The sequence below is a fragment of the Trichosurus vulpecula genome, chromosome 5, assembly GCF_011100635.1.
Source record: "Trichosurus vulpecula isolate mTriVul1 chromosome 5, mTriVul1.pri, whole genome shotgun sequence".
NCBI lineage: Eukaryota > Metazoa > Chordata > Mammalia > Diprotodontia > Phalangeridae > Trichosurus > Trichosurus vulpecula.
The window spans coordinates 82,786,647-82,813,547 of NC_050577.1; the positions used below are offsets into that span (position 1 = coordinate 82,786,647).

Here is a 26,901-nt window from a genome sequence, read left to right on the forward strand (position 1 = left end):
AGCAAACTTGCTAAATTAAGGTTCTATTTACATCTGTTCTCAACTAAAATCACTTGTTTGTTTAGACCAAAGCTTTGTTCTTTCATTAGAGCTGTTTATGAATAGTAATGTGTTTGAATTTCCTTTAAGCATTCTAGCATTTAACACCTTGCATTTTCTAGTAGGGATGACTCTGAGTGAATATTTTCACATAGTAATGATCCTGCCTCGGAAACTTGCTACTCATGTGACCTTGAGAGAGTCACAACCTCCTTAGGCCTCAGTTTCCTCATCTGAAAAATCAGGGGGTTGATTTGTATGGCCCCTGAGGTCCCTTCTACTTCTCGATCTGTAGCGCTATCATGAATAATTAAAATCGCAAGTTCAACTTGAGGACCTCCTACAAGAGGTCTTTCCTCTTCCCCCAAGTTATTGACTATACCCCAAATATTCCCTTACAATTGCCTATGTACATATATGGTTTCCCCCCAATTAATTCCTTGGGGACAAAGATTTTTTATTTCTGTCGTTGTCTCTCCTCCATTTAGGTTGGTGCATAGTAGGAGCTTAATAAATGCTCATTGTTTGATTAAGAGGTTGTCTTCAGTAATAAATATATGTAATAATATACATGTAATATACATGATATTAATTAACAGACTTGCTAATAGTTTTCTGCTTTAATCTCTGCTCAGTCTTTACCAAACCACATTTTTAATCTATGCAGATATGCTCAACTATATTCCACTATTACATAGGTTCTATTTCAGTATCCTGCTTCTAACAGGTTCATTAAAAGAGTCCTGAGTTCCCCAATTCTAGCTTTCAGATTCTGAAGAACATGTGAAGCTAGACTCTAACACCAGGGCCTCTAGGACAAGGTTAGCAAAGCAGAGTGATGAATGGGGTAGGCCTGGGAGGGGGCCATTACTGGGGTATAGCAGGAAGCCTACAGTCGAGCTGAATTAAGTAAGAGTTGAGCAGTTTTTGAATTCTGTGAGGACCAGAGTTCAGGACAAACAGGTAGGCAGGAATCTGGAGGACATAAGTCCTGGAAAGCCAGCTGAGGTAGCTAGATCAGGGTCAGGTACCAGGAAATCCACAAGACAACCAAAATGGCAGGGCAAAGTTAAATACACACTGCAGAGAAGTCAAGAATTCAAAGCATTTGAGCCAGTGGAAAGGATGCCAACAAAGAAAGAAGAATTTGATATTGAGGTTGTGTTTTTTCCTAGTCAGCAATGTTTTAGTATACTTCCTTCAGAAACAAGAACCAATCACAGGAGTTAGGCCATCTGGACTATGGCATTCAACTCTGAACCTGGCAGAGCTAACACAGACCTGTTTCAGGTACCCAAACATGTTGCATCTGTAAGAACACGAAACCTGGCTATGTACAATAGCAGAGAGCATTTTCTTCCTTCTACAGCACCCCCAACCTCTTTAGCCTAACTCTCCAGCTGCCCTACATAAACCAGATATAGTGATACTTCACTATATGGTATCTCATTACTATGTGTAGGAGGGTATTTGGTGTCTTGATGGTTGAGGGGGCGGGATGGGTTTTGGGGGGAGGATCAGGAAGGGGGAGCATTATTACAATTCAACAAGATTTTGACCTGTATCACTACACCAATGCACTGCTCTTTGACTTTATCCTTAGATTTCGGCTTCAATACAACACTAACCAGGCCAACCCCTCCCACTCCATGACTAACAGTTTCCCTCAGACAGGGTTACTCTCTCAGAAGAGGTTTTCAAGACCTTGCCAACCAAATCCAAGTATGGCTTACATCAACACCTTAAGATGTTAATTCCAACCAGGAGCGCCCATTTATAAGTAAGAATCTAGTTTTCTTCCTGTTACTCCTCCTCCTCATTCTTTGAGCCTCATTCCTTCAGTTTAAAATTTTGTCTTTTTTAAAAATGTATATCTCCCTTAGAAGGGAGGTTAACATTACAAACCTTCTCAGTCAATTATACCTTAATATGATTAATTTTATCATTTTTTGAGTCCTTCTCTGAAAGTAGGTTTTGACAAGGGAAGCAAAGACAGAAGCTAACTTTGGGGATCTAAGGGAAGGAAGAAGAGGGTTCTACTATTGGAGGGAAAAGTACAGAAAGGGGAGGCTCTTCTAATTTTGGGTAGGCCTGGGGCAGAGTAGCAGAGTTTGGCAGCTTCTAGCACTCCCTTGGAAATTTCTCTGATCCAGCCAAGTAGTGACTGCAATGATATTCCAACTTAGTGCCTATCAATTTGCAGTTCACTCTGTGCTGACTCAGCAGAGCAGGCCATTTAAAATCAATCTTTTCATTACAGCAGCCCTGTGTCAGTTTCTTGGTTGATATGGAATTCTGTAGGCTTGAGACTAGTGGGCATTTGGAGGAACCCCAAATCCAGGGCAGATGCTTCATCCTGTTACTTTTATACTCATTAGTGAGGCAACCCTACTGAAACATGATTGATGCCTTCTGACAGATGAAATGGAACCAGAGTGGGATGAGGTGATAAAGCATAATGACATGGCCACACTCATGGTCCACTTGATGTGGGTACTTGAGAAGTCACTGCCATTGTAGCTGCAATACAAGGAAATATTTTCTGGGAAATGACATAATTTGTCTGGGCATTTTTTGGTAATTTTATTTTCCATCTGAAGTAGGTTCGAGGGTAGGAGATGATGGATAGATGAAGGATGAGTCTAGATAGTCATAAAAATAAAAATAGATGATAGACTTAATTGAAAAGAAAAGGAAGTTTTCATAAATGTGTTTGTGTGTAGGGAGAATGATTTTAATTTTGCTGAGCTAAATCTCTGTAATAGCATTTTTGATAAATAGAGATGAATGTTACCAAGGCTGTCCAAAGAAGAACTTTTGAATACGTATCTGTCATTCATTTGAATTCAGGAAGCATTTGCTGGGTGGCTGTGACACGTAAGGCATGGTGAAGCTTGTTAGCTTTTCATATTTGCTTAGCCAGTCAAAGGCCAATATAGAGAATCATGTGATCATAAGTTTCATGAAATGACATGCCCAAAGTCACACAAATAACAAGGGCTGATTCACGTTTTCAACCCAGACTCAGAACCCGGTGCCCCCTTTTCTGTTATTAATAGCATAGATTTGGAGTTTGAGGGGATCTTTGAGCTTAATTGATGAAGCTGGGGCCCCTTAAAAGTTAAGTGACTCATCCAAAGTCATGGTGGCAGTAAATGACAGAGCTGGGACTTTCAGACTCCAAAAAACAATCCCCTGTCCTGTTCCACCTTGATTTCTGAAATCACTCTTTTCCTACATGGCAGGAATTGGACACTGGTCTCACAAGTGACAGGCAGAGATACCCTACTTGAATGAGGATGATGATGCTATTCATTTCATGTAGAATGAGGCATGTAGAATGAGTTGAAAAGACTTGCAGTGCTTCTAGACTGCAGCAAGAAGGTGGCTGAGACAACTACAAGGTCCCTTTCAGTCCTGTTTTCTCCATGACTGATGCTCTAGCACAGTACCTGACACAACAGGTGCCTATGAATGTTTGTTGGTCAATCAATTGATGCTTAATTTACATGCATTCTCTTATTTGAGCCTTTCCCCATTCCCAGGATGTATACACTATGAATGTTATTATCTCTGTGTCAGAGGTAGAGTTGGAGTCCTGATCTTCCTGGCTTTGAGCCCAGCAGTCTTTGCACTGTGCCGTACACTTTCTTTCCATATTTGAGCATTCATGTAGCAAAGCCTCTGTTTTCCTTTCAGATTTTTAACTGTTATCTTTCTTAGTAGAGAGCTGTTCATTGTTTCTTTGTCCTCAATATGAGGTGGAGATTTTTCTCAGCAAGGAAAGAGGGGGATTTTGGAAGGAGAAAGGTTAGGGTCTCCTCTCCTCTTGTCTCGTCTTTTCTCTCTCTCTCTCTCTCTTTGTGTATATGTGTATATATATATATATATATGTTTATATATAGACACATATGTATATATACACACCTATGTATGCACACACATACATACACACAGAGTTACAGATTCAAATATGTGGCTAGAAGCTTATGGATAGAGGACCACATTCCCAATCTTTTTTCCTATTGGAATTTGGTCTGACTGTCTAGAAAAGACAAGAGTACTAGACATTTCTACGTTCTAACTTTTCGAACATCCCAGAAGTTAACAACAAATATTTAGTGCCAATGTGCAAGGAGAAATGAAAGTCAGCATCTTAAATTAACTCTAACTATATGTTGTTCTGTGGGCACCAGAGTGATATGGTGGTCTGTTGGACTTAGAAGATAAGCTAGACTAGGTAGGTAGGTAAGTAGAATAGCAAGCATTTATTAGGCATTTACTATGGGCTAAGTGCTGGACATACAAATACAGGCAAAAAGAAAAAGAAGCCTTGCCTTCAAGGAACTTACATTTTTGGTAATGTAAAAATTTTTTTAATGTAAAAATAAAAATAATGTAAATAATAAATAAATAATAAAATGGAACATAAAAGGGAGCTAGATAGCACTTTGCTAGAATTTGGAGGAAGAGAGATGGAATCCTGCTCCTGTGGCCATAGAAATGAAACCCCTGGGAGCTTCCTTTCATCCTAGTTTCTCCTGGACTCTTGTGTTGCTCTTATATCCACTCAAAACCTGCACGTGCTGGCCCTAATGAGAACATTTACTGGTAATACAGCCTGGGTGGGACTGATGCCTTTTTACAGGATTCCTACCAGAAAGATGAGTTGCCAGCAGATGTTCCAAGATACACAGAACGTTAAAAATAGAAGTCCAGCAGGGGATCCAGTGGTAGCTGTAGGCGTATTTCCATGCACATATGTAAAGGGGTCATTTGGCCCTACCATAGCTGAATGTGATGCTAAAAGAGGAAAGCCCTATGTGTCAACAATATCTTTGTTTTCAGGAAAAATCACATGGCTGATCCCTTGAAGGTCAAGGTAGTATGCACACTGAGAGTTTATTCCACCCACTCACCCTGGCTATATTCTTTATTGCTCTTTCCCCAAGTTCTTCGCCTGTTTGTCCAAATCTTCTTGATCTCATATAGGCTCTGGGCAGATCACCCCACCCCCAAGAAAGATAGAGCCACAGTCAGAATATTGCTCCCTGTGTCATAGAGTATTTTGTTTGCGAGTCAGGATTGAGGCATGAGGTACGGACAGAGCCCTAAGGAACATTTTCCTTCCCTCGGGTTGGTGTCAGCAGAGCAGGCAAGCATCTTTGCTTTCTGGAATCAGCCCAGTAGGAATGACTTAGTAGAACACTGTCAGCCTCTTAGGCCAGGGCATGATGAAATCACAGGGTGCTCCGGGGCAAAGCCTAAGCTAACCCACAGGGGCCAAGTGCTGCTTCTGGAGAACAGTTATTGTTCTTGGCAGGAAATGTACTGACAATTGCAGCTATGAGAATCCGTGGCCCTAAATCATTTTAAGAGCTTGATGGATAGGACTATAATGTGTCTTTTCTGTTCTGTGCAAGTAAATGCCCATAAAAGAAACTCCTTTATGTAGCAAAAGTAGATGGTTTCTAAAGTGTGTCCATTTTCACCTTTGCCGAGTCACAAATACTTGGTAAATTAATTTTCCCCTTGCTTCAGGAGGTTGATTTTTTTTCTCAAAGTATAATGAATTATGGTGATACTCACCTGAAAATAAAATGGTGCTGAAGGAGGAAAAAGCCAGTCAAACATTACCTGGAACCGAAGTCCTTTCTATCTACTGAACTAGACCTTTGAACCTCTGACAAACAGTAATTTTGCTGTTCTTATGGGTAAGAGGTGCCAATAGGAATCAAGAAGACTTGAATTCAAACTCTGCCTCAGACACATACTAGCTATGTGACCCTAGTCAAGTCACTTACCCCTGTTTGCCTCAGTTTCCTTACCCACAAAATAGATATAATAGTAGCACCTACCTCACAAGATTGTTTTGAAAGTCAACTGAGATCATATATGTACAGCATTTCACAAATCTTAAGATACTATATTAATGCTAGATATAAACAATAAGAATAGTAATAATTAAGAGAATATTCAGTATTTATTGAGACTTTGAGAGGTAAAGAAACTTGCTTGAGGTCACACAGCTAATAATTGCCTAAAACAGAATTTGCACCCAAGTCTTCCTGGCTCCACATCACATCTACTATTCCATTCTATCTGTGCGTTCCCAGAGGCTTATAGTCTGGTTCTCAAAGGACCTGTATTTAATCACTTCTGGACTTCGAAAACTTTATGCCATTTATGAGATCCAGAATGTGATGGGCCCTAGGGTGTCATTTATGATTGATGAAGGTCCACACAGGTATGATTGAGTTGGGTATGTATGGGGATAGGGCAGTGCGGAGGGGAAGGTGAAGGAGGAGAATCATAGATTCAGTTCTCCAAGAGATCTTAGATGTCTTGAAGTCCAAATCCCTCCTGATAGAGATGAGGAAATTGAGGGCAGAAAGATTCAATGGTTTCTAGTGTCCCACAGTGGAGCAGGGACTGGAACTAGAGGTTCTGTTTTCAAAGCCATTGCTCCTTCTCTTGACTCACACTAACTTTCTAGAGATCCAGAAATATTACACCCTACCAAACTCTATTTCCTCTCTTCTGCCTTTCTTTGTAGCCAGCATTAAACGTACTCAAGACATAGAAAGCCGCACAAAAATGCTACTTGACTTGCTGGAATATCCTCCCTCTTCCCTCTTCCTCTTGTTCTAGAATCCCCCCAACCACTAGTGCCATGCCCCTCAAAAGAAAATCACCTTGTGTTTATATGTACTTGTCTCCCTGGAGAAATATGTAGAATCTTAGCTCTCTTAAGGCAGGACTATTTACTTTTATTTTTGCCACTCCAGCAGTTGGTGCAGTGTCTGGCACACGGTTGGCACTTAATGCTAGTTTATTGAGTCTTGATAAGTTGGCATCAGTGATCGGCCCCTACAATCTGATTAGGAACACACCTTACAATATTCATGACTGTTCATGCAACCTCTTCTTGGGGACCTTGTGAAGGGAAACTCATTTAGGCAACCTGTTTTACTTTTGAGTAGCTCTAAAAATTTGGAATCTTTTCCTTATAATGTGCCAAAATTTACCTCTCCATAACTTCTCTTTCTTTAATTAAAAGATTTTTCCCCAACAAATGAGCATTTATTTTCTCTCTCTCCCACCTCACCCCAAATGAAAACAAAAGAAAATCTTTGTAATAAATATGCTTAGTCAAGCAAAATAAGTCCTCACATTGGCCATTTCCATAAATGTGTATCTCATTCTGTATGTTTAGTCAATCACCTTGGTCCTCTTGAATTATAGTTGGTTATTGCTTTGCTTAGAGTTAAGTCTTTCAAAGTTGTTTGACTGTCTAATATTGAAACTCTTGTATAAATTGTTCTCCTGACTCTACTCACTATACTTTGCATCAGTTCACACAAGTTTTCTCAGGTTTCTCTGAAGCTATCATTTTCTTTTTTTAAAATAGTATTTTATTTTTTCCCAGTTACAGTCAAGAAAAGTTTTAGCATTCATTTTTACAAGATTTTGAGTTCTAAATTTTTCTCCCTCTTTCCCCTCCCCTCTTCTGAAAATGGTTGGCAATTTCATATAGGTTCCATATAGGTTTGTGCTATTATGTAAAACATATTTCCATATTAGTCACAATTGTGAGAGAAGAAAGAGATCAAAAGGAAAAAGAAACCATAAAAAAAGAATAAAGTAAAAGAAAAAAATATGCCTTAGTCTGCATTCAAAGTGTTTCTGTTCTTTATCTGGATCTGGATAGCATTTTCATTTATGAGTCTTTTGTACTTGTCTTATATCATTATGTTGCTGAGAAGAACTGAGTCATTCATAGTTGGTCATCACTTGATGATGTTGCTGATACTATGTACAGTGTTTTCTTGGTTCTGCTCATTTCACTTTGCATCATTTAGTTTCGTTTTTTTTTTTTTTGGAAGGGGGAAGGCAAGGCAATTGGGGTTAAGTGACTTGCCCAAGATCAGACAGCTAGTAAGTGTGTCAAGTGTCTGAGTCCGCATTTGAACTCAGGTCCTCCTGACTCCAGGGCTGGTGCTCTACTCACTGTGCCATCTATCTGCCCCATTTTGTATCATTTCGTAAAGTCTTTTTAGGTTTTTCTGAAATTTGCCTGCTTATCATTTCTTATAGCACAATAGTATTTCATTACATTCATATACCACGTGGCAAAGAATTGGAAATTGAGGGGATGTCCATCAATTGGGGAATGGCTGAACAAGTAGTGGTAGATGAATATAATGGAATACTATTGTGTTATAAGAAATGATGAGCAGATAGATTTCAGAAAAACCTGGAAAGACTTACATGAACTGATGCTGAATGAAGTGAGCAGAACCAGGAGAACATTGTTCACAGTAACAGCTACATTGTGAGATAACTGACTTAGATAGACTTAGCTCTTCTCAGTAATGCAAGAACCTAAGACAGCTCCAAGAGACTCACGATGGAAAATGCCATCCACATCCAGAGAAAGAACTTTGGAGTCTGGATGAAGATGGAATCATCCTATTTGCTCTCCTTTTCTTTTGTCGTTTTGTTTTGTTTCATCTTACTTGTGGTTCCTCCTATTAGTTCTAACTCCTTCTTTGCATCATGACTAATGTGAAAATATGTTTAATATGAATGTGAGCCTCTATCAGATTTCATGCCATCTTGGAGAGGGGTGAGGAGAGGGAGGGGGAGAAAATTTAAAACTAAAAATCTTATGGAAGTGAATGTTGAAAGCTAAAAATAAATTAATTAAAGGAAAAAAGCAGGCCATAAAATATCCAGAAAGCAGTTATACTAACACATAATCTTAAATAATTAAGTCCAGAAGTTGGAGAGGTGAGAAGGCAAGTGAAGAAAGACTATTTGCTTCTTTCCAACCAGTAGTCATTCAAGTACACAACAAAAGCTACAGTGGGAATCTGGTTTTCAATGTAATGTAGGTTTTTAAAATTAAAATATGCCAATTCATGTAACAACATTCATGCACCGCAGCTTGTTCAGCCATTCCTCAATTGATGGGTAACCCCTCAATTTCCAATACTTTGCCACCATGAAAAGGCCTGTTATAAATAATTCTGCATGTGTAGGTCCCTTTCCTTTTTTTATGATCTCTTTGGAATACAGAACTAGTACTGGTATTGCTAGATCAAAGGGTATGCACAGTTTGGTTGCTCTTAGGGCACAGTTCCAAATTTTCATCATTCCTTACAGCGTAGTAGTATTCTATCACATTCATCTGCCATAATTTCTTCAGCCATTCCCCATTTAATGCCCCGCTCCCCTTAATTTCCAGTTCTCTGTCACTACAAGAAGAGCTTCAATAAATATGTAATTTTTTTATTTTGGGTCATTTCCCTCCTTTTTTTTATTTTCTTTCAGGGTATAGGCCTTGAAGGTATATCTTTTCTGCAACCTCTACACATTCTTCATAGTAATATTTCCTTTCAGGCCAAAGGAAAATAAGTATACAGTAGTTTATCTTTTTCGCTGTGGGAAACTGGGCACTAAGTTAACATTTTCCCTTGCTCCAGTCTCTTAGAGGAGAACCTTTCTCCCTTTTCCATAACCTCTCTCAGCTGCTCATCAGCAGGGCTTCCTTCACTTCTTTCTCACCATTCCCCAAGCACTCTGGCTGCTGGAAGTTAGAAAGGTTTTTATTCTCCCTTTCCTTTGATGTGGTGGTCCTCACAAGTAGAGGACCTCTAGCTATAGAATCTGGGGAGGGGGCATGTTTGGGTCTCCAGGGAGCATGAGGCAGTTTGATCTTTGTTCTTTTAAGGTCCTGTGTCAGGGGATCCCGGGGGCAGGAGAGTCTTGTCAAGAGGATATAGGGACCAAAGGGCAATAGATTGGAATTGGTTACATCTGCAAGGTCTTCCTGGGGCCCTAGGTGCTGTGGGATAGGGTTATCTTTAGGAATGGGATGTTGGGGACAAGACTGGTGATATTGCAATGAACATCCTTAGCAAGACCGACATGGGAGGAAGAAACACAGTTCCTGAGACCCTGCAAGCTAGAGAAATGAGTCCCTGACTCGGGTGACTATTTTTATGTAAGGGGCATCCATAAATCAGGCTTACAGAGCCTGCCCATGCCTATTTACAGGTTGCCAGAATCAATCTCCTGGACCAAAATATTTTCCACCAGGAGACCATTTAATGTGCAAAAGTTATTTCATGAGAAACATGAAAGTTACAGCCTCAGGAAAAGGAGAGAATATGGCATAATAAAAGTTCCCATTTATGTCATGCCTCAAGGTTTGTAAAACACTTTTCTCAAAATAGCCCTTTAATGGAGGTAGCACAAGTGTTATTTATTGTGACAACTAAGAAAATTGAGACTGAGAGGTGTTAAGTGACCTGCCCAGGGTAAGTATGGCAGCTGAGATTTGAATCCAGATATCCCTTGTGTACTGTCTTGGCCTTAACATTTTGGGTTTGGGAATGGCAGGAATCTCCTTAGTCACTTTGCCAGTTTACAGATTAAACACTAAAAAAAAAATACTTTCTCTAACCCTGCCAGGATGACCTGAATGGTAGATTTCAATCATCTGAGTATAGTTTTCTGATTTTGGGGCCTCAGAATGTAATTTAAATGATCTATAGCAAAGGGAGCATGGACCTTGTACCTTCTTCATAGCACATTTAAAAATTATGTCTCCTTCTTGTTCTCTTCTCTCAGGATGCAGGAAGCCAGCAGATAGGGTTTTTACTTGGAAGCTGTGGAGTTACTGTGGCCTTGACTAGTGATGCCTGCCATAAAGGACTGCCAAAAAGCCCAACGGGGGAGATACCACAGTTTAAAGGTAAGACAATCCTATAATAACTTCTGAGTCTCTGTTTCAGGGTTCTGTATTCCAAGCAAACAGCATTTGAAGAGTCTCACTGGCTGACCATGTCAGGACACGCACCTCTCCTTGTCCCTTTCCTCCTTTAGAAGCTTTAAAGGGTCCCGCTGTCTACGACAAATGGTAGACTCCTCCATTTTACTCTTAAAGCTCTTCACAACCTAGCTCCAACTTGTGTTTCCAGACTACTTTCACATTACTTCCCCTCAGATGTTCTGAGTTATGGCCAGACTGACCTACTTTCTGTTCCCTGTCCTGGACATCTCATCTCTCACCTCCATGCTTTTGTCCCCTGTGGCTGGAATGTGATCTCTCTTACCTTTCCCTTTCTTTTGGAATCCCTAAGTTTCCTGAAGGCCCAGCCCAGGGTTTACTTCCTTGAAGGACTTTTCTTCATTCTCTTTGTTTTTAGTGCTTCCCTCTTCCCCTCATGAAGTTAGTTTTTATTTATGTGTGTATATATATGTGTATGTATGTATATATTGATATTTGTAACACACATATGTATTTTTAGAGATATATTGCATATGAACAAAAGGTAACTTAATAAGTAAATATGAAGCACATATTATATACATACACATACATATATACACACGTACATGTATACATATACATATATAACATACACATATATCCATATATAACATACATATTTACACACACATATATGTACACATACACACATATACACATGTATATGGGACTGTTTCATTTTTACCTTTACATGCCTAGAGCCTAGGACACTACTTGGTCCATAGTAGGTAACAAATTTTTTTTTAATCGAATTGAATATGCTTAAGGTAATTTGAAATATTCTTTGAAGAGCAAGATACAAACAGAAAAAAAATCCTTTCCAAGGTGTTAAAAAAAAACTCTGACCTCATTTTTGGGTGAGTGTCAACCAAAAAGATGTTTCTCATTTATTCCCAAGGTTGGCCAAAACTCTTATGGTTCGTCACAGAGTCCAAGCACCTTTCTAAACCTCCTCGGGATTGGTTCCCACACATCAAGGATGCAAATAATGACACTGCTTATATTGAGGTAAGTCAGATGTGATCCATTCCCACTGGACCGAATGGATATTTGGGGTATCTAATCATGCGTGTTTATGATTGTTTTTAAGTCCCATGAGCAAGGAGCGCTTAATATTTGAAACGGCTGTGAGATAAATCTAATTATTGTTGTTTCTTAACACAATTCTGCCATGCACATCCTTGAATCTTTCCTTTTGTTGTTTTTTTTCTATTTTAGTATAAAACATGTAAAGATGGAAGTGTGCTCGGGGTAACTGTCACAAGAATTGCACTGCTCACACATTGTCAAGCCCTCACCCAGGCGTGTGGCTACACTGAAGGTACAGGCCTGCCCCCAACTGCATTTCCTGCAAAAATGTGACTTCCTTGGGCCTAGGGTTATGGCTTTCCACTTGGCTCTTGATGTATCCTGGGAGTGATTTGCTTATTTATGCTAGAATCAATCTCAGATTCTTCTCCAACATAATCTCAGGAATTTTCAGTAGTTGCATTCCTGAATTAGCTCCCCTGGGTGAATCCATTGGCCTCTGCCAGAGAATGAATGGGAAAGGTGAAAGAATGAATGCAGCTAGACAGTGTCAGTATGGTAAAGGGGGAAAAGCATTGGACTGGAAATCAGGGCACTGGATTCTAGTCTCTACTCCCAATACTTACTACCACTTGGGCAAGTCATTTGCTTAATTCCTCTTCCCTTTCCTCATCTATAAAACAAATTATTTCTTTTTTATTTCTTTTTTGTTTTTTTTTGGCAGGGCAATTGGGGTTAAGTGACTTGCCCAAGGTCACACAGCTAGTACATGTGTCAAGTGTCTGAGGCTGGTTTTGAACTCAGGTCCTTCTGACTCCAGGGCCAGTGCTTTACTCACTGCACCACCTAGCTGCCCAATTATTTCTTTTTTAGAAAAAAAAAATGCACTTTTATTTCTTTTCAGTTAAAAAGCATTCATTTTTACTCCCTCCCACATTCTCCCCCCTTACCCAAAATGAAAAAAGAGTAATGATAAAACCTGTGTAACAAATACACAGTCAAACTGAACAAATTCCCACATTGGCCGTGTGCAAAAAATTTATGCTTCGTTCATCACCTTGCGTAAATCATATCTCTGTCATAAGCATGACACTTGGTAGTGGGCACTGTCATTGGTGCTCTGGAATCATGGTTGACCATTGCATTGATCAGAATTCCTAAGCCTCTCAGAATTGTCTTTCATTACAATGTTGATATTATGGGATTAAAAAAACCAGGTTATTTCTAAAAAAAAAACATCTTTAAGAATCTATGACTAAGAGTCTTTTACTGGAAAAAAAATTACTCTAACAGGGACAGGCATTTTGCAGTACTACTCTCTCTTGGGGATCCCCAAGGTGATTTTTAGTGTCGTTCTCCTTCTGCAGCCCTTTTGTCTTTCTCTCTTCTGTTTTCTCCCTCACCCTTTCTTTCTCCATCTGCTGAAAAATATTTGCTTGAGAAAATCCCTCTGCAAAAACATGCATAAACACTCCTCTGATTGTTCATCTGCACAACAGCGTTGCCATAGAAGTTTTGTAAAGGATAGCAACTAAGAATATATAATACAAACTACAGTATGATATCAAGGTATATTATTTTTTAAATAAGTGCCTATGGAGTTTGGTCATAGGCCACCTAGAACAAATAGGGTGGTAGCTAAAATGTTTTCAGATCTTTTGTCAAGAGTACCATCATAAAGTCACTAGCTTTCACTTGCTCCAATCTAATTTTTAAGGTAGTATTTTCTTCAGTGGTCTTTTGGACCTCCTTTTCCATTTGGCTAATTCTGCCTTTCAAGGCATTCTTCTCCTCATTGGCTTTTTGGAGCTCTTTTGCCATTTGAGTTAGTCTGTTTTTTAAGGTGTTGTTTTCTTCACTGTATTTTTCAGCATTTTTTTGGGTCTCCTTTAGCAAGTCATTGACTTGTTTTTCATGGTTTTCTCGCATCATTCTCATTTCTCTTCCCAATTTTTCCTCTACTTCTCTAACTTGATTTTCCAAATCCTTTTTGAACTCTTCCATGGCCTGAGACCAGTTCATGTTTTTCTTGGAGGCTTTTGTTGTAGGCTCTATGACTTTGTTGACTTCTTCTGGCTGTATGTTTTGGTCTTCTTTGTCACCAAAGAAGGATTCCAGAGTCTGAGACTGAATCTGGGTACGTTTTTGCTGCCTGGCCATATTCCCAACCATCTAACTTGTAGTAGGGACTATAGGTGTGTGCTGCCACGTCCAGTCTTAGCTGCCTAATTGATATTGCTAAGGCACACACAAGTCTCACCACATGACTCACTTGTTCAAGAAGCCTTTGTGGTACCCCATTTCCTTTAGGATAAATTTTCAGCATTTAAAAAAATGCCTATAGGCCTATAGACTCCCTCCTAGCCTGATGATATAATACTCTTCTAAGGAAGAAGAGTAGATACTCTGCACTTCAACCAAACCAGCATACTTACTCTTCCCTGTACATGACAGGGCCTCTTCTGCCCCCATACCTTTTGTATCAGGAAGGCTTCCTCTTCTCGCCTCTCTGCTTCTTGGCATCCCTAGTTCCCTTCAAGGCTAAGCTCATGTACCACTTCCCCAAAGGCCTTTTCTGATTGCTCTAGTTACCAGTGCCTACTCCCATCACTGTATATGTATTCTCTATTTACTTATCTGTAAATGTGTTATACTCCTTAAGTAGAATGGAAGGTCCTTGCAGACGATGACTGTCTCACCTTGGCATTTGTCTTCTCAGGACATAGGATCCCCAAGGTACATAACAAGCACTTAAAAGTAGTTTTTCTTGGTTGATCACTAACTGTGATTTCACAAGCAGAATATTATTAATAGTCCTATCTCTCATCTTCTGTATGTTTTAATGATAGCTGGAAGCTATAACATCTAAGTTTCACATCACCACTTCTACTGCCCACCCACATACACTTGTACTTTGATGAAGATTGGACATGTTCGGTTTTTTGGTTTTGTTTTTTCTCTTTTCTCTTGCTGCTAGTTTTTCAGACCAGGCAATGTCATCTACTGCTTGTTTGTGTACCATTCACTTTCCCACAAATCTCTTTTGGATGAACTTTCCCCATTTTTTCCATTATGCCTTTTTTTCTTATAAATATGATTCAGTGTTTATGCATTGGGGGGAAGCTGCTATTCTATAACATTTAATGGGGAGGGGGAAAAATCCCTCTTGTTGTCCTTTTTAACACTCCCTACTTTGCCCCCATCTTTCCATTTTATCCCCTACACTTTTAATTCATGGCTGAACCAGTCCAAAGCCTGCTAGTATAAAGCCCTGTGATTTAGCCTTTCCTACGGAGGCAAGGGTTCTAGAAGGATAAAGGATGTTTTGTTTTTTAAGAATCTATTGGGGAGCATCAGACTGTCTGTGAAAATAAGCTGAATTAATATTAGTCTGTTACTCATATTTTCCTTTTGGTTTTAAGTTGCTTTTGCCTGTCTGTGCTGGGCTATAACAAGTACTATCTTTGTGGTATTTTGGTTGAACAGCTGAAACAATTGTGAATGTATTAGATTTCAAGAAGGATGTTGGCCTCTGGCATGGGATCCTGACGGTGAGTATGTGACCACCTCCTGCATGCCCCTGCTTTCCCCTGTACTACCCCAGCCTCAAGTCTGTATATATTTACAAATGTACCTCCTCAAGGTTCTTAGAATCAGGAGGATGCCGGCTTGTGCATGGGTTCATGATAACGTACTTTCCTTCACATTTTTAAGAAAAGATGATTATTGCCTTTTAAAGGAAAATAAAACTTACATTGTCAGCTAGCTCATCTCCTTACCAGGCAGGAAAACCAAGCTGGTCACAGTGGCAACAGACTTGAGTCACTGACCCACATACTGAGATTATAGCTGCTGATGGGAGCCTTTCTTACAGTCATTTCTAGTTCAACAAATGAATGTTCCCCTCCCCTCCCCTTGCTGTCTTTCAGAGCAGGAAGTAATGTCATGCATTGCTTGTTTATATTCAGTTTACTTTCCCATGAATCTGTTTTGGATAAACTTTCCTTGACTCTTCCCTTATGCCATCTTTAAAAAAAAAAGATTTATGTTTATGAATGTTGGGTGATCCAGTGTTCCATGATGCTGAAGCGGAGGGAAGGGAGAGAAAATGCCTAGCATTTAATTGCCCCATTTTCCTATGAAAACTCAGCATGAGTTGAACAGAAATATGTATCTTATTATTATAGATGTCAACTGATGGGTGATGACAATTTCAGAATGAAAGCATATTGGGAGAGAAATAAGCCTATTTGTTTGTTTAGCTGGTAGCTTTTAAAAACATATTTAGCATAACTACCCAGAAATCAGTGCATGCCTGTTTCATGTGTAAGAATTTTCACTTCCTTCTCCCCCTGCCCCACCCCTCAACATTTTTTTATAATTGTCCTATGAAGAGTAGAGGGTGAATAAAACCATAGGATGAAGTTCATTGTCCAAGGCATTCAAGCACTATTGATCCTAATAGTGAGAGGCAAAGTAGAGATTGTGCTGGACCTAAAGGTCAGGAATATGAACTCTGTGTGTGAGTGTTTGTGTGCACAAGCACACATGTGACCCTCTCTATATCTGTTCCTTCTTTTGAAAAATGGGGATATTTGCACTATCTACCTCACAGGGTTTTCTGTGAGGCTCAAATAAGATAATGCTTGTAAAGTTCTTTGCAAATCTTGAAGCACTATGTAATTGCCAGAGGTTGCTATCATATTATTATGTTATATTATCATATTATATTGTTGTATTATGCAGGTGCCAAAACCAACCTTAGCTTTAACATGCTGTTTTTCTCCTCTGGCTATAACATTACCTAATGAGATGTAGTAGGACTAATGAAAATAGCTCACTGTTTTACATGAACATTGCATTCAATTCTTCACTATACAGAGTATCCCAAAAGTCTTAGGGATCCTCTAATATTTGGGACACCCTGTACATAGGTGATTTGCTGTGGGTCCTTGGATGGGCCATCTTTTCTGAGCTTCATTATCCCCATTTTATACATGAAGAAATTAACATGCTACCAGTCTCCCAGGGTTGTTGTGAGGATCCATTGAGATAATAAATAAAAGCCTTTTTAATGAGGCAGTTAGGTGGCACAGTGGAGAAAATTCAAGAGCTGGATTCAGGAACACCTGAATTCAAATATTGCCTGAGACACTTAATTAGCTGTGACCCTAGACAAGCCATTTAACCTTCTATCAGCCTCAGTTTCCTCATCTGTAAAAATGAGGAGGTTGTACTCAATGACCTCTAAGCCTCTTCTGACTCTGTATCTTTGATCCTATGATCTTGTGAACTTAAAAATGCCATATAATGTATCAGTAAGGCAAGATTAATGATATTGATGGTGACCATGAATATGCCTGCATGGTTTGGAATCGCAAAGTATAAGAGACTTTTTGTACAGAAGGCAGAGGAAGTAAAACATTTATTCAGACACCAGAGGATTAAATTCCAGAGCCAGTAACCCCAGTTCAACATAGCAGTAATTGTATTCCAAAACCAGTAAGTCCACCTCAATGTAACAGCAAGGAGATTAAAACACAGTATTACAACAAAGAGCCAAGCCATCCTGTAACCTTCCCCTCTGCTAGGGCCTTTCTGTATGCACTCACTCACGAATCCTAACTACAGTTCTGAAAGCCTTTGCCATTCTCAGAGCCGTTCTAGTTCATTTTCTCTCTCTCTCTCTCTCTCTCTTCTCTCTCTCTCTCTCTCTCTCTCTCTCTCTCTCTCTCTCTCTCTCTCTCTCTCTTCCCCCCCCACCTTCTTCTTGCAGTTCTGTCTTCTTCACAGCTGCCTAGTCTCTGAAGCACCCTAGTCTGAATTCAATGGCTGCCCACAGGGTGTAGGCCTGACGCTTAGCACCTAATAGCAAAAGGGTGTGGGCCTGCCTACAAGCAAGCCTCCCTAATCAAGCTTCCCTTAACTAACTCCACCTGAGGCCTATTGAATGGGTGGGGAAGATTTTTGGTCACGTTAGCACCACACTTAAATAAATGAATCAGGAAATATCAGAGCTGTAAGGTAACTTAGAGCTGCAAGGTCATTAATCCTCTTAATTTAACATTTGAGGAAACTGAAGCCCTGAAGGGCAAGTGACTTAGCTAAGATGGTATAGTTATGTTGTTATTGTGCCCTGACATTGTGATTTATTTGGGGAAAATCTTGGTTTTAATTTCTTTGTGACATTTTACCTCCTTGGCTGTAGTCCATCACTGCCTCTGTTGATTATCACACTGAATGACAGCCTGTAACCTAGCAGGAGCTAGAAGAAAAGGAAGTTCAAAATCCTTTCTGAATTACCTTTCCTGTGGCAGAGGGAAAGATAGTCTTCCTTAGGCTGGTACTTTGCATCTCTTTGAAAGAGCAAGTTCATTCTCAGCATGGGGAAGAAAAAAAGGTTCAGCTAGAAAGCTGGGGAGCTGAATAGTGAAATAGGACATCCCTCCAGTTGGTTATCAGTGCCTTGCACATTGTAAGCACTATGTGTATATAAATAAATATATATGGATAGATATGACTAAACATAGATATATAAACATGTATTCATACATATATATACAAACATGCATATGTATTTATATATCTATACATATATATATGTGTGTGTGCATTTATATGTGTGTGTATTCAATGCATAGTGTATCTCAAAATAAGCTTAAAACTACGCTAAGACTTTTTGGATAGCCTCTATACATGTTATTTTTTTCCTAAGTCGGTTTTCTATAATATGGTCACAATACAACTATATTATTTTAAGAACAATGAATTTTCCCAATATGGCTCATGCATATTCAAATGAAAAGAAGAAAATAATATCTCATAGCAAAATACAAATTTTGGGGGAATTATATGCTATTTCATACTATTCACATCTGTTGTCTAATTCCATTGGTGTAGGGTAAGAGAGTCTGCTACATAGTAAACAGTTAAACACTCTTTTTAAAAATAAGTCTGTTCCTTTAGTCTTCAATTTTTTTTGGATTTGATATGTCATTTCATTAGTATAGAGAACTCCCAGTGAGGAAATGCCCCTTCTCAGTGAAGTAGGGTACCAGCTTTTGTAACTTATAGCCATAGACAGTTGACTTCAGTTTACCATAAGGAAAACTCACTCTCTCTCTCTCTCTCTCTCTTTTTCTCTCTCTCTCTCTCTCTCTCTCTCTCTTTTTCTCTCTCTCTCTCTCTCTTCCCCCCCCCTTCCCTCCTTCCTTCTCCCCTCTCTCCCCTTACACTATAGGTAAGGTCACATATCCACTGACAAAGCTGATTGGAGAACTGAAGAATTATCTGGATGATTAAAGCAAATCTCCCACTCCTCCTCCATTCCTTAGGGTTATATTTAATTAAAGGCATAATGCCAGAATGCTTAGGGGGTTGAGAAATAGAGCTTATTAGATAAAGGTAGAGAAGATCAAGCTTCAAGTATGTGAAAGGCTATATTATAAAAAGGATGATGACCTCTTCTACTAAGAGAGGAAAAAAGAATCTGGCTTAAATACCATCAAGAGGACCTGGTGTTAGACCTGGGGCATAAAAGAAGACCAGATTACCTTTGGCATTCTTTTTCAGTCCCAAGAGTGTCTAAAAGGATTAACAAAAAGTTATTCACAGATGACCTCAGGGCCTCTAGAGGAATCTACAAGATGTTTACTCTGGGGAAACTTTGTGGCTCAAAAACCTTGAGCAAGTAGAGTTAGACAGCACAGAATTTGGAGGCAAAGGACCCAGGTTCATATTCTGGCTCTACCACTTGTGTTGTTGACCTTGTACAAGTCCTTGTTTTGAAGATTGTTGCAGACTCCAACAGACTGGATCAGAGAAAGCCTAAATGAGATTTTTAGCAGCATTTTGGGGAGCCCAGCATCCTCATCTGTAAATTAAGGGGATTGAATTATTGACCTCTAAGGTTCCTTCCAGCTTGTAGTTGGGAACTTACTACAAGGTAAATTTCTCATCAGGTGCTTAAATTGTTCTTCCCATGGAGTCCTGGCATCTTTATCATGCCAATATGGTGGGATCTTCTCTAGCTGTTAATGTTTTGAAGACAATGTGTTTGCATTGCCAAGTGAATTTGTTTCATTTTTATTGCAGAGTGTCATGAATATGATGCATGTGATCAGTATCCCATATTCCTTAATGAAAGTGAACCCCCTTTCCTGGATACAGAAGGTCTGCCAATACAAAGGTAAGGACCGGAGACCTTCACTTCAGTCAGAGATGTTACCAGGAGATGTCAGTTTGATTACAACAGAATTTTTGTGCAGTCAATAATTACTATTTCATGGTTAGTCATAAAGCCCTATTCCCTGCCTTCCTATTTTTGGAACATCTGGCCTGATCCAGGGCAGCTTCCTACTTTTTCATTAACATTTGTTTTTTTCAGCCAAAGTGGCTTGTGTCAAATCCAGGGACATGCATTGGGCACTAGTTGCACATCGAGATCAAAGAGATATCAACCTCTCGTCTCTCCGTATGCTGATAGTGGCTGATGGAGCAAACCCCTGTAAGTGATGTCTTCAAAATCCTTCCCTCAGGAGCAAAACCTCCAGTAGAGATCCTCACATTCTGTGAGCTGTGCCACTTTCAGTGTTGTTTTGTATTTTTAGTCCTTAGCTGGTTAAGAAGCAAAACATTCAAACACTAACCAGACAATTTGATTGCAAGGTTCCTTGGGATGAAAATTGTTTTTTGAAGTTTTCTTGAGCAAATCCTGCAACAAACTTAGTCTCTATAACATAAGCTAACCATTTCTTTTTACTTGGGAAACAACATACAAAAATTAAAACAAATGTTGTGCTTTTACTTTTACACAAGGTACAAATGCTTTCAAGGCTCTTAAATGGAATGAGGCACAGGGCATGTACATTATTAATTATGAACGATCTCACAAAGGGAGACTGAAGAGGGTAAGAAACAGATCTAAGCTATTTGCTGTGAGAAATTTGAGGGAGGAAAGATCACTTTCAGTTATGGAGCTAAGGAATGACTTAATGGAGGTGATAATGTCTTAGCTGGGCCTTGAAGGAAGGGAAGGGCTTCAGAAGATGGAGATGGTAGAGATGAAAAGTCCATCATGGACACTGAGCTCATTCTGAACAAAGAAGGCAAAGAGATAGAAGGGGGCTACACAGAAATAGGAAAATGTGTGGAGAATAGTTCAGTTTGACTGAAATGGAGAGTGTATGAATTTAAATGCTATGAAAAAAAGGGATAGAACAAGAGGATGAAAGCAGATTTTGGAGACCTTGAATGCCAAGCTTGGAAGTTTATGTACTAATAGATAAGCAGTAGGGAATTGTTCAGGATTTTTTAGTAGAGGAGTGATGTAATCAAAGGAATATATTAAGATTCTTTGGATAGCCATATGAAAGTTTGGTTAGAGAGTAGATCTGGAGGCAACAAGACCACTTAGATATTATCAAGCTGGTCCAGATAATAAGATAAGCACTTGAACTAGGATGGTCACAGTGGGAGTAGGAAAGAGGGCATAAATGTAAGAAATGACATTTCTAAGGTGCAAGTTACAGGACTTGACAACTGATTGGATTAAAGCGGGGAGAGAGAGGGAAAAGACAAAAAATAACTTCATGGTTATGATTTGGGCTGATTGGGTGATGATGGTCAGCAAAATCAACATCAGCAAAAATAGAGAAGTGAAAGTTTAATGGAGAAATTGAGGAGTTTCAGGCATGTTACTTTGAGAGGTCCCTGGGATATCCAGCAGGCAGATGAAAATATAGAATTGGCGCTCTGGAGAGAGATTAAAGGTAGAGAAATAGATCTAGAAATCATCTGCATAGAAGTAAAAATGTAAGCTATCAGAGTGACTGTAGTCACCCAGGGAGGCAGTATCTAGAGAGAAAATGGCTAAGGATAAAACCATGGACAACATGTTTAAAGGAAGGGAGAGACTGATAAATCAGAAAAGAAGTCAGAGAAGGAATGGACAGAAAAATGGGAGGAAAACCACAAGACCGTCATGTTATCCAAGGGTGGAGATGATATGAGGAAGAAGTGAGTGAACAACCATGTAAAATGTGGCTAGGGGAACAGGAGAATGAGAATGAGATCAGGGGGAAAAAACAAAGTCTTTGGTTTTAGTGATGAGATCCTTAGTGACTTTGTAATCATTAGTGACTCTTTCTAGAATGGTGGTTGCAGAAATCACATTGCAAGGTTGGATGGCTGATGGTGAAGTGGAGGCTTTGAGTGCAAACTTCTGTTCTTTCCAAAAGCTGGTCGCTTAAGAAAAGGAGAGTAGCCTAAATTGAATTTTAGAGTCAAAGAAAGGGTTTGTGATTGGTTTGTTTGAAATGTAGAGGAGAATGGAGCAACTTTTTAGAACACAGAGAAAAGAGCTAATTGGCAGGGAGAAAATGAAGATTCATGAGAGAGCAGGTCTGATTGTTGGGGCAGGATCATGGAGGAGGCAGAAGAGAATGACACTTTGGGTAAAGGGAGAGGCATGAGCTTCAACAAGAAGGGCCATCTTTTCCTCTCGAGTTGGAGGAAAAGAGAAGAGAGGAGAAGGCAATGAGAGATTTAGAGGGTTATAGATAGAGAGTCTCAGGGTTATATACAAGATGGCGTCAAACATCCCAAAGGAAAACTAAGCTACAAGTACAATTAGATGCTTTATATGTAAATAAAACCTATATAATAAAACTTATATAAACATTTTAAGGAATATTTTCTCTATTTAATTGTGAAGAGGCCTTGGTTCAGATCTGATCCTCTCTTCTAATGTGCTTATTAAAATTGCCAGACCAATTCCTTTACAAAAATGAAAATATATTACATTGAGCAGTAAAAATATGATGAGAATATAGAAGGAAACAGTCCACTTTTCAATCCATGAGTCATGGCCCCTTTTATTGTTGAACTTTGAAAAGGTATTATTTCTTACTGCCAAATACATAGTTCAATGTTATGGGAGGAGGCTTTTTTCCTTATCTAATTCCTTTTGTAACTCAATCTCACCATCTTAAAATTCTATATTATGACATTTTAATATATAAATCATATTACTTCAGTGGTCTGATTTTTTTTTTCTTTCTCTGAATTTTCCACTCTAGGGTCTATTTCTTCTTGTGATGCATTTCTCAATGTCTTCCAAAGTAAAGGCTTACGACAGGAGGTCATTTGTCCTTGCGCTAGCTCACCAGAGGCTCTCACTGTGGCCATCCGAAGGTACTGGGTTACATTAATTAAAGTAGACAGCTTGTAGAGAAACCATGATGAAGTAGCTAACTCAAATGAAAGCCCCCAAATCATATCAGTGTTAATTCTCTGCTTGTAGAATAGAAAATAAGATTCATCATTTTCAGGACCAAGCAATGGCCGGATACTCGTTTATAGTTACCAGGTGGGGCTGATTTTAGAGTTAGTGAAATGTTGTGTTGCTGAGTCATTATTAACAAATATGGGGAATCTGAGAACTTGCATAATGCCAAAGCATTGCCATATACAAAGCAGAGCAGAAAAAAGAATATTCACACGTAGCTGTGAATTCATTTGTGACACATACAACTTGCTTCTTCCCCCGCCCCCCCACAACAAATTTGACATTATTATCAGAGTTGTTCTATCTGTATTTCCTACTGATCTTCCTTTCTTCAATGTCCTTCTTCCTTTTCTGATGGAATGAAGGTTGCTTTCATTATGTTACTGTGGTTATTATGTTAACTGTTTCCCTGGTTATGTTACATTGTGCATCAGTTCAAAGGGCTCTAAACAAGTTTCTCTGAATTCTTTATATTTGCAGTTTATAATGGTACAATAATATTCCATTTCCTTCTTACATCCCAATTTTTTCAGCCATTCCTCCATTGACGGGTATCTATTTTTGTTCCAGTCTTTGCTACTAGAAAAAAAATACTGATATGTGTGTGTGTTTGTGTGTTTGTATAATATGTGTGAGACCTTCTTATTCTCTTTGAAGTCCTTGGGCATATATGCCTAGTAGTGGTGTTGCTGGATCAGAGAGTAGTGCCCATGTTAGTGACGCTTTAGTGTAATTCTAAATTGTTTTCCAGAATTGTTGACCCACCACCTAGCTGTACCAATGGTATTTGTCTTCATCCAGATTTTCCAACATTTATCATTTTCATCTTCTGTCATCTTTCCCCATCTGATGGGTGTGAGATGAAAACTCTACCTTTAAAAATTTTTTTATTTCTCTTATTATTAATGATTTGAAGCTTTCTTTATGTGGTCATTGATAGCTTGCTTTTCTTTATGAGGAAAAAATACCTGTTCATTACCTCTGACCATTTATCTTTCTATTGGAAAATAACTTTTATTCTTATAAATGCTTTGGTTTTTTCTACAAAGTTATCAGACAGTTTTGTCTTTGGCATCTGCTGCCCATTAATTTGGGGGGAAGAGGGAAGGAAGTAAATGGTGAATACTTTAGACCCAGTAAAATCTGAGTATTTTACATGAAGTTGTTATGCTGTCTTCAACTCTGCCCTCTGGAATACTGCACTGAACGCATTTTGAAAAATGCTGATTTTTGGAGCAGCAGAGCAGCTTGATAACACATCAAAGACGGGCCTGGTCTGTGATAAGCAGATTTTCTCTCAGCATGGGCATTAAATCTCCCAGGGTGCTTTTACTAAGCCTAAGCATTATTCTCAGTGTCCTTGGTCATAAGTCACCCTACCATCACTGCCTTCTTCCTAGTGGTCTAGCATGGAGGTAGCTTTTTAAGTGCTTTGGGAAGGAGGTGGCTAAGTTTTTATTATGCTCAGGATGAGGGAAAGATAGAGTCCTATTGACCGTACATAAAAATAGAAGCACCCCCCCCCAAAAAAAAACCCCATTAAATCATCATTGTCACTTAAATAGCTTCAGTTGTCAATTACCCCAGATGCCAAATATCCAGATAGCTCTTGGTTGTCCACACTAATGAGGGGAAAAGGGTATGTGAAAAATTCAATCATTATTTTTGTTTGGGCCTTGAATGTTTCCTATAACTTGCCTTCACCAGAGCAGCAATTTTCCTTCCTAGCTATGTTTTATTTAGGCTAATAAGATCATGCAACCAAGAAAAGTTGCCATAAGAAAGTCCAGTTTACAGAAGAGAGAAATTAAGGGAGATGATTTGCATGACTAAAGGATTCTACTTCACAAAAGATTCACTGGGAGAGCTCTTTCCAGTAACATGTTTCTAGGGGTGTTAACTGTTGGTTTACAGATTGGTCTGTCTTGACAAGAGAGGCAGAGGAGTGGAATAACTTAGATTGATGGTTAACCGGAAAGGAATATCCCGCAATGATGATGCAACATCTTTGATACCTCCATGTAAGTCAGTGAGAAAATATGAATATATTTACAAAAATTCAGTATGTATTTCATTTTTAGGGACATAGACACTATATAAAGTGAGGTACAATTTTATTATTTTCTATTAGTATTATCATTATTATTTATAATAATAATAAAGGAGAGCTGGAGGTTAGTCCTTTCTTTGGTCTTACAATGCAATATGTGTGAAGCGGTTTGGTTATATGTATATTTGTAGCGGTTTTACTTTCTTGTTAGTCAGGAAAGTGTTTATTAAACAAATCCCATGTGCCAGGCAGTGTGCTAAGGCCTTAGGATACAAAGAAAAAGACAGTCCTTGCTCCCAATGAGTTCAAAGTCTAATGTTGTAGATATCCTGAAAATAACTCTATACAAACAAGATTATCTAGGACAAAGTGGAGATAACTAACAGAGAGAATGCGCTAGCATTAAAGGGGAATCAGTAAGGGTTCCTTATAGAAGATGGGTTTTTACCTGGGTCTTAGAAACCAGGAAAGCCTAGGGGCCAAGATGGAGGGAGAGAATTGTAGATATGGAGGACAACCTGTGAACATACTCACAGCTGAGAGATGGAGTTTCTCATTCGAGGAACAATAAGGAGGCCAGTCTCACTGAGTCACAGAGTACATGGAGAGAAATAAAGTAAAAGAAGACCAGAAAGATTAGAGGGGGCCAGGTAGTAAAGGGCCTTGAAAACCCTATTACGTTTTGTTTAGGTGAACAAAAATAATTTGTTCACTTTAAAAACAGAAGAGAAGCAACGTGAGATAGTGGAAAGAGAAGCAGCCTTGGAGTCCAGGAGACCTGATTCTGACATATTCTATCAGTTTCCCAATGGTTGCTGATCTGTAGTGGTAGAGAAAGTTTCCTCACCTGTATTTGCCTATATGGATGAAGTCACAAGCTCCTACTAACTTAAGGGAGGAGGAATTAGCTTCTTAGCAGCTGGCTACCAAGGGGAAGCCAACCTTGGATTAATATATGGGTAATATATAAAGCGACTAATCGAGACCTTACTGTAATCATTTCCATTGGTTATTTTCATAGAGGGAAATGAAAATGGCTTGGAGTGTGCTAGTATCAACTTGTTTTGTTATTCAGTCATTTTCCAGTCATGTCCAATTCTTCTTGACTGAATTTGGAGTTTCTTGGCAGAGATACTGGAGTGGTTTGCCATTTCTTCTCCAGCTCATTGTACAGATGAGGAAACTGAGGCAAAAGAGGATTAAGTGACTTGCCCAGGGTTACATAGCTAGTAAGTATCTGAGGTCAGATTTGAATTCAGGAAGATGAATCTTACCAACTCCAGGCCTGCCACTTTTATCCACTGTACCATCTAGCTGTCTCACTGGTGTCAACTAGGGAGTTAAAAAAGAGAAAGCCTAAAAGAAGAAAGCCAGCCCAAATGGCAAATAATCAAGATGTCTTTCAACAAATAGTTACTGAACAACAGTTAATGACTGTGTACTCTAGTGGACACAGTGGGGAAGAGAAGAAAAAGAAATCTTACAGCGTCATCTGGGAGACGAGACATAGCATGAGAAATAGAAAACTGTAAAAGACGGTTTATCATTAAGTTGCCAGTCATGGGGGGAGTCTAGGATATGTTCTCTGCAAGCCCGTGATTGTGAACCGCCTGGGTAGTTTCAGGGTTCCTTCAACTGTTTTGATGCTCCTCTAGA

At 39.1% G+C, this 26,901-nt stretch overlaps 1 protein-coding gene across 1 annotated transcript in view; it reads left to right on the forward strand.

Moving 5' to 3' along the window:
• DIP2C (disco interacting protein 2 homolog C) overlaps nucleotides 1-26,901 on the forward strand; it is a 592,611-nt gene that overhangs the window by 419,647 nt on the left and 146,063 nt on the right. Inside the window, exons 12-18 of the mRNA XM_036759139.1 lie at nucleotides 10,678-10,801; nucleotides 11,778-11,887; nucleotides 12,098-12,200; nucleotides 15,395-15,459; nucleotides 20,003-20,096; nucleotides 20,295-20,414; nucleotides 22,987-23,101. Of these exons, the coding sequence (XP_036615034.1) occupies nucleotides 10,678-10,801; nucleotides 11,778-11,887; nucleotides 12,098-12,200; nucleotides 15,395-15,459; nucleotides 20,003-20,096; nucleotides 20,295-20,414; nucleotides 22,987-23,101 (731 nt within the window). The remainder of the gene's footprint in view (nucleotides 1-10,677; nucleotides 10,802-11,777; nucleotides 11,888-12,097; nucleotides 12,201-15,394; nucleotides 15,460-20,002; nucleotides 20,097-20,294; nucleotides 20,415-22,986; nucleotides 23,102-26,901) is intronic.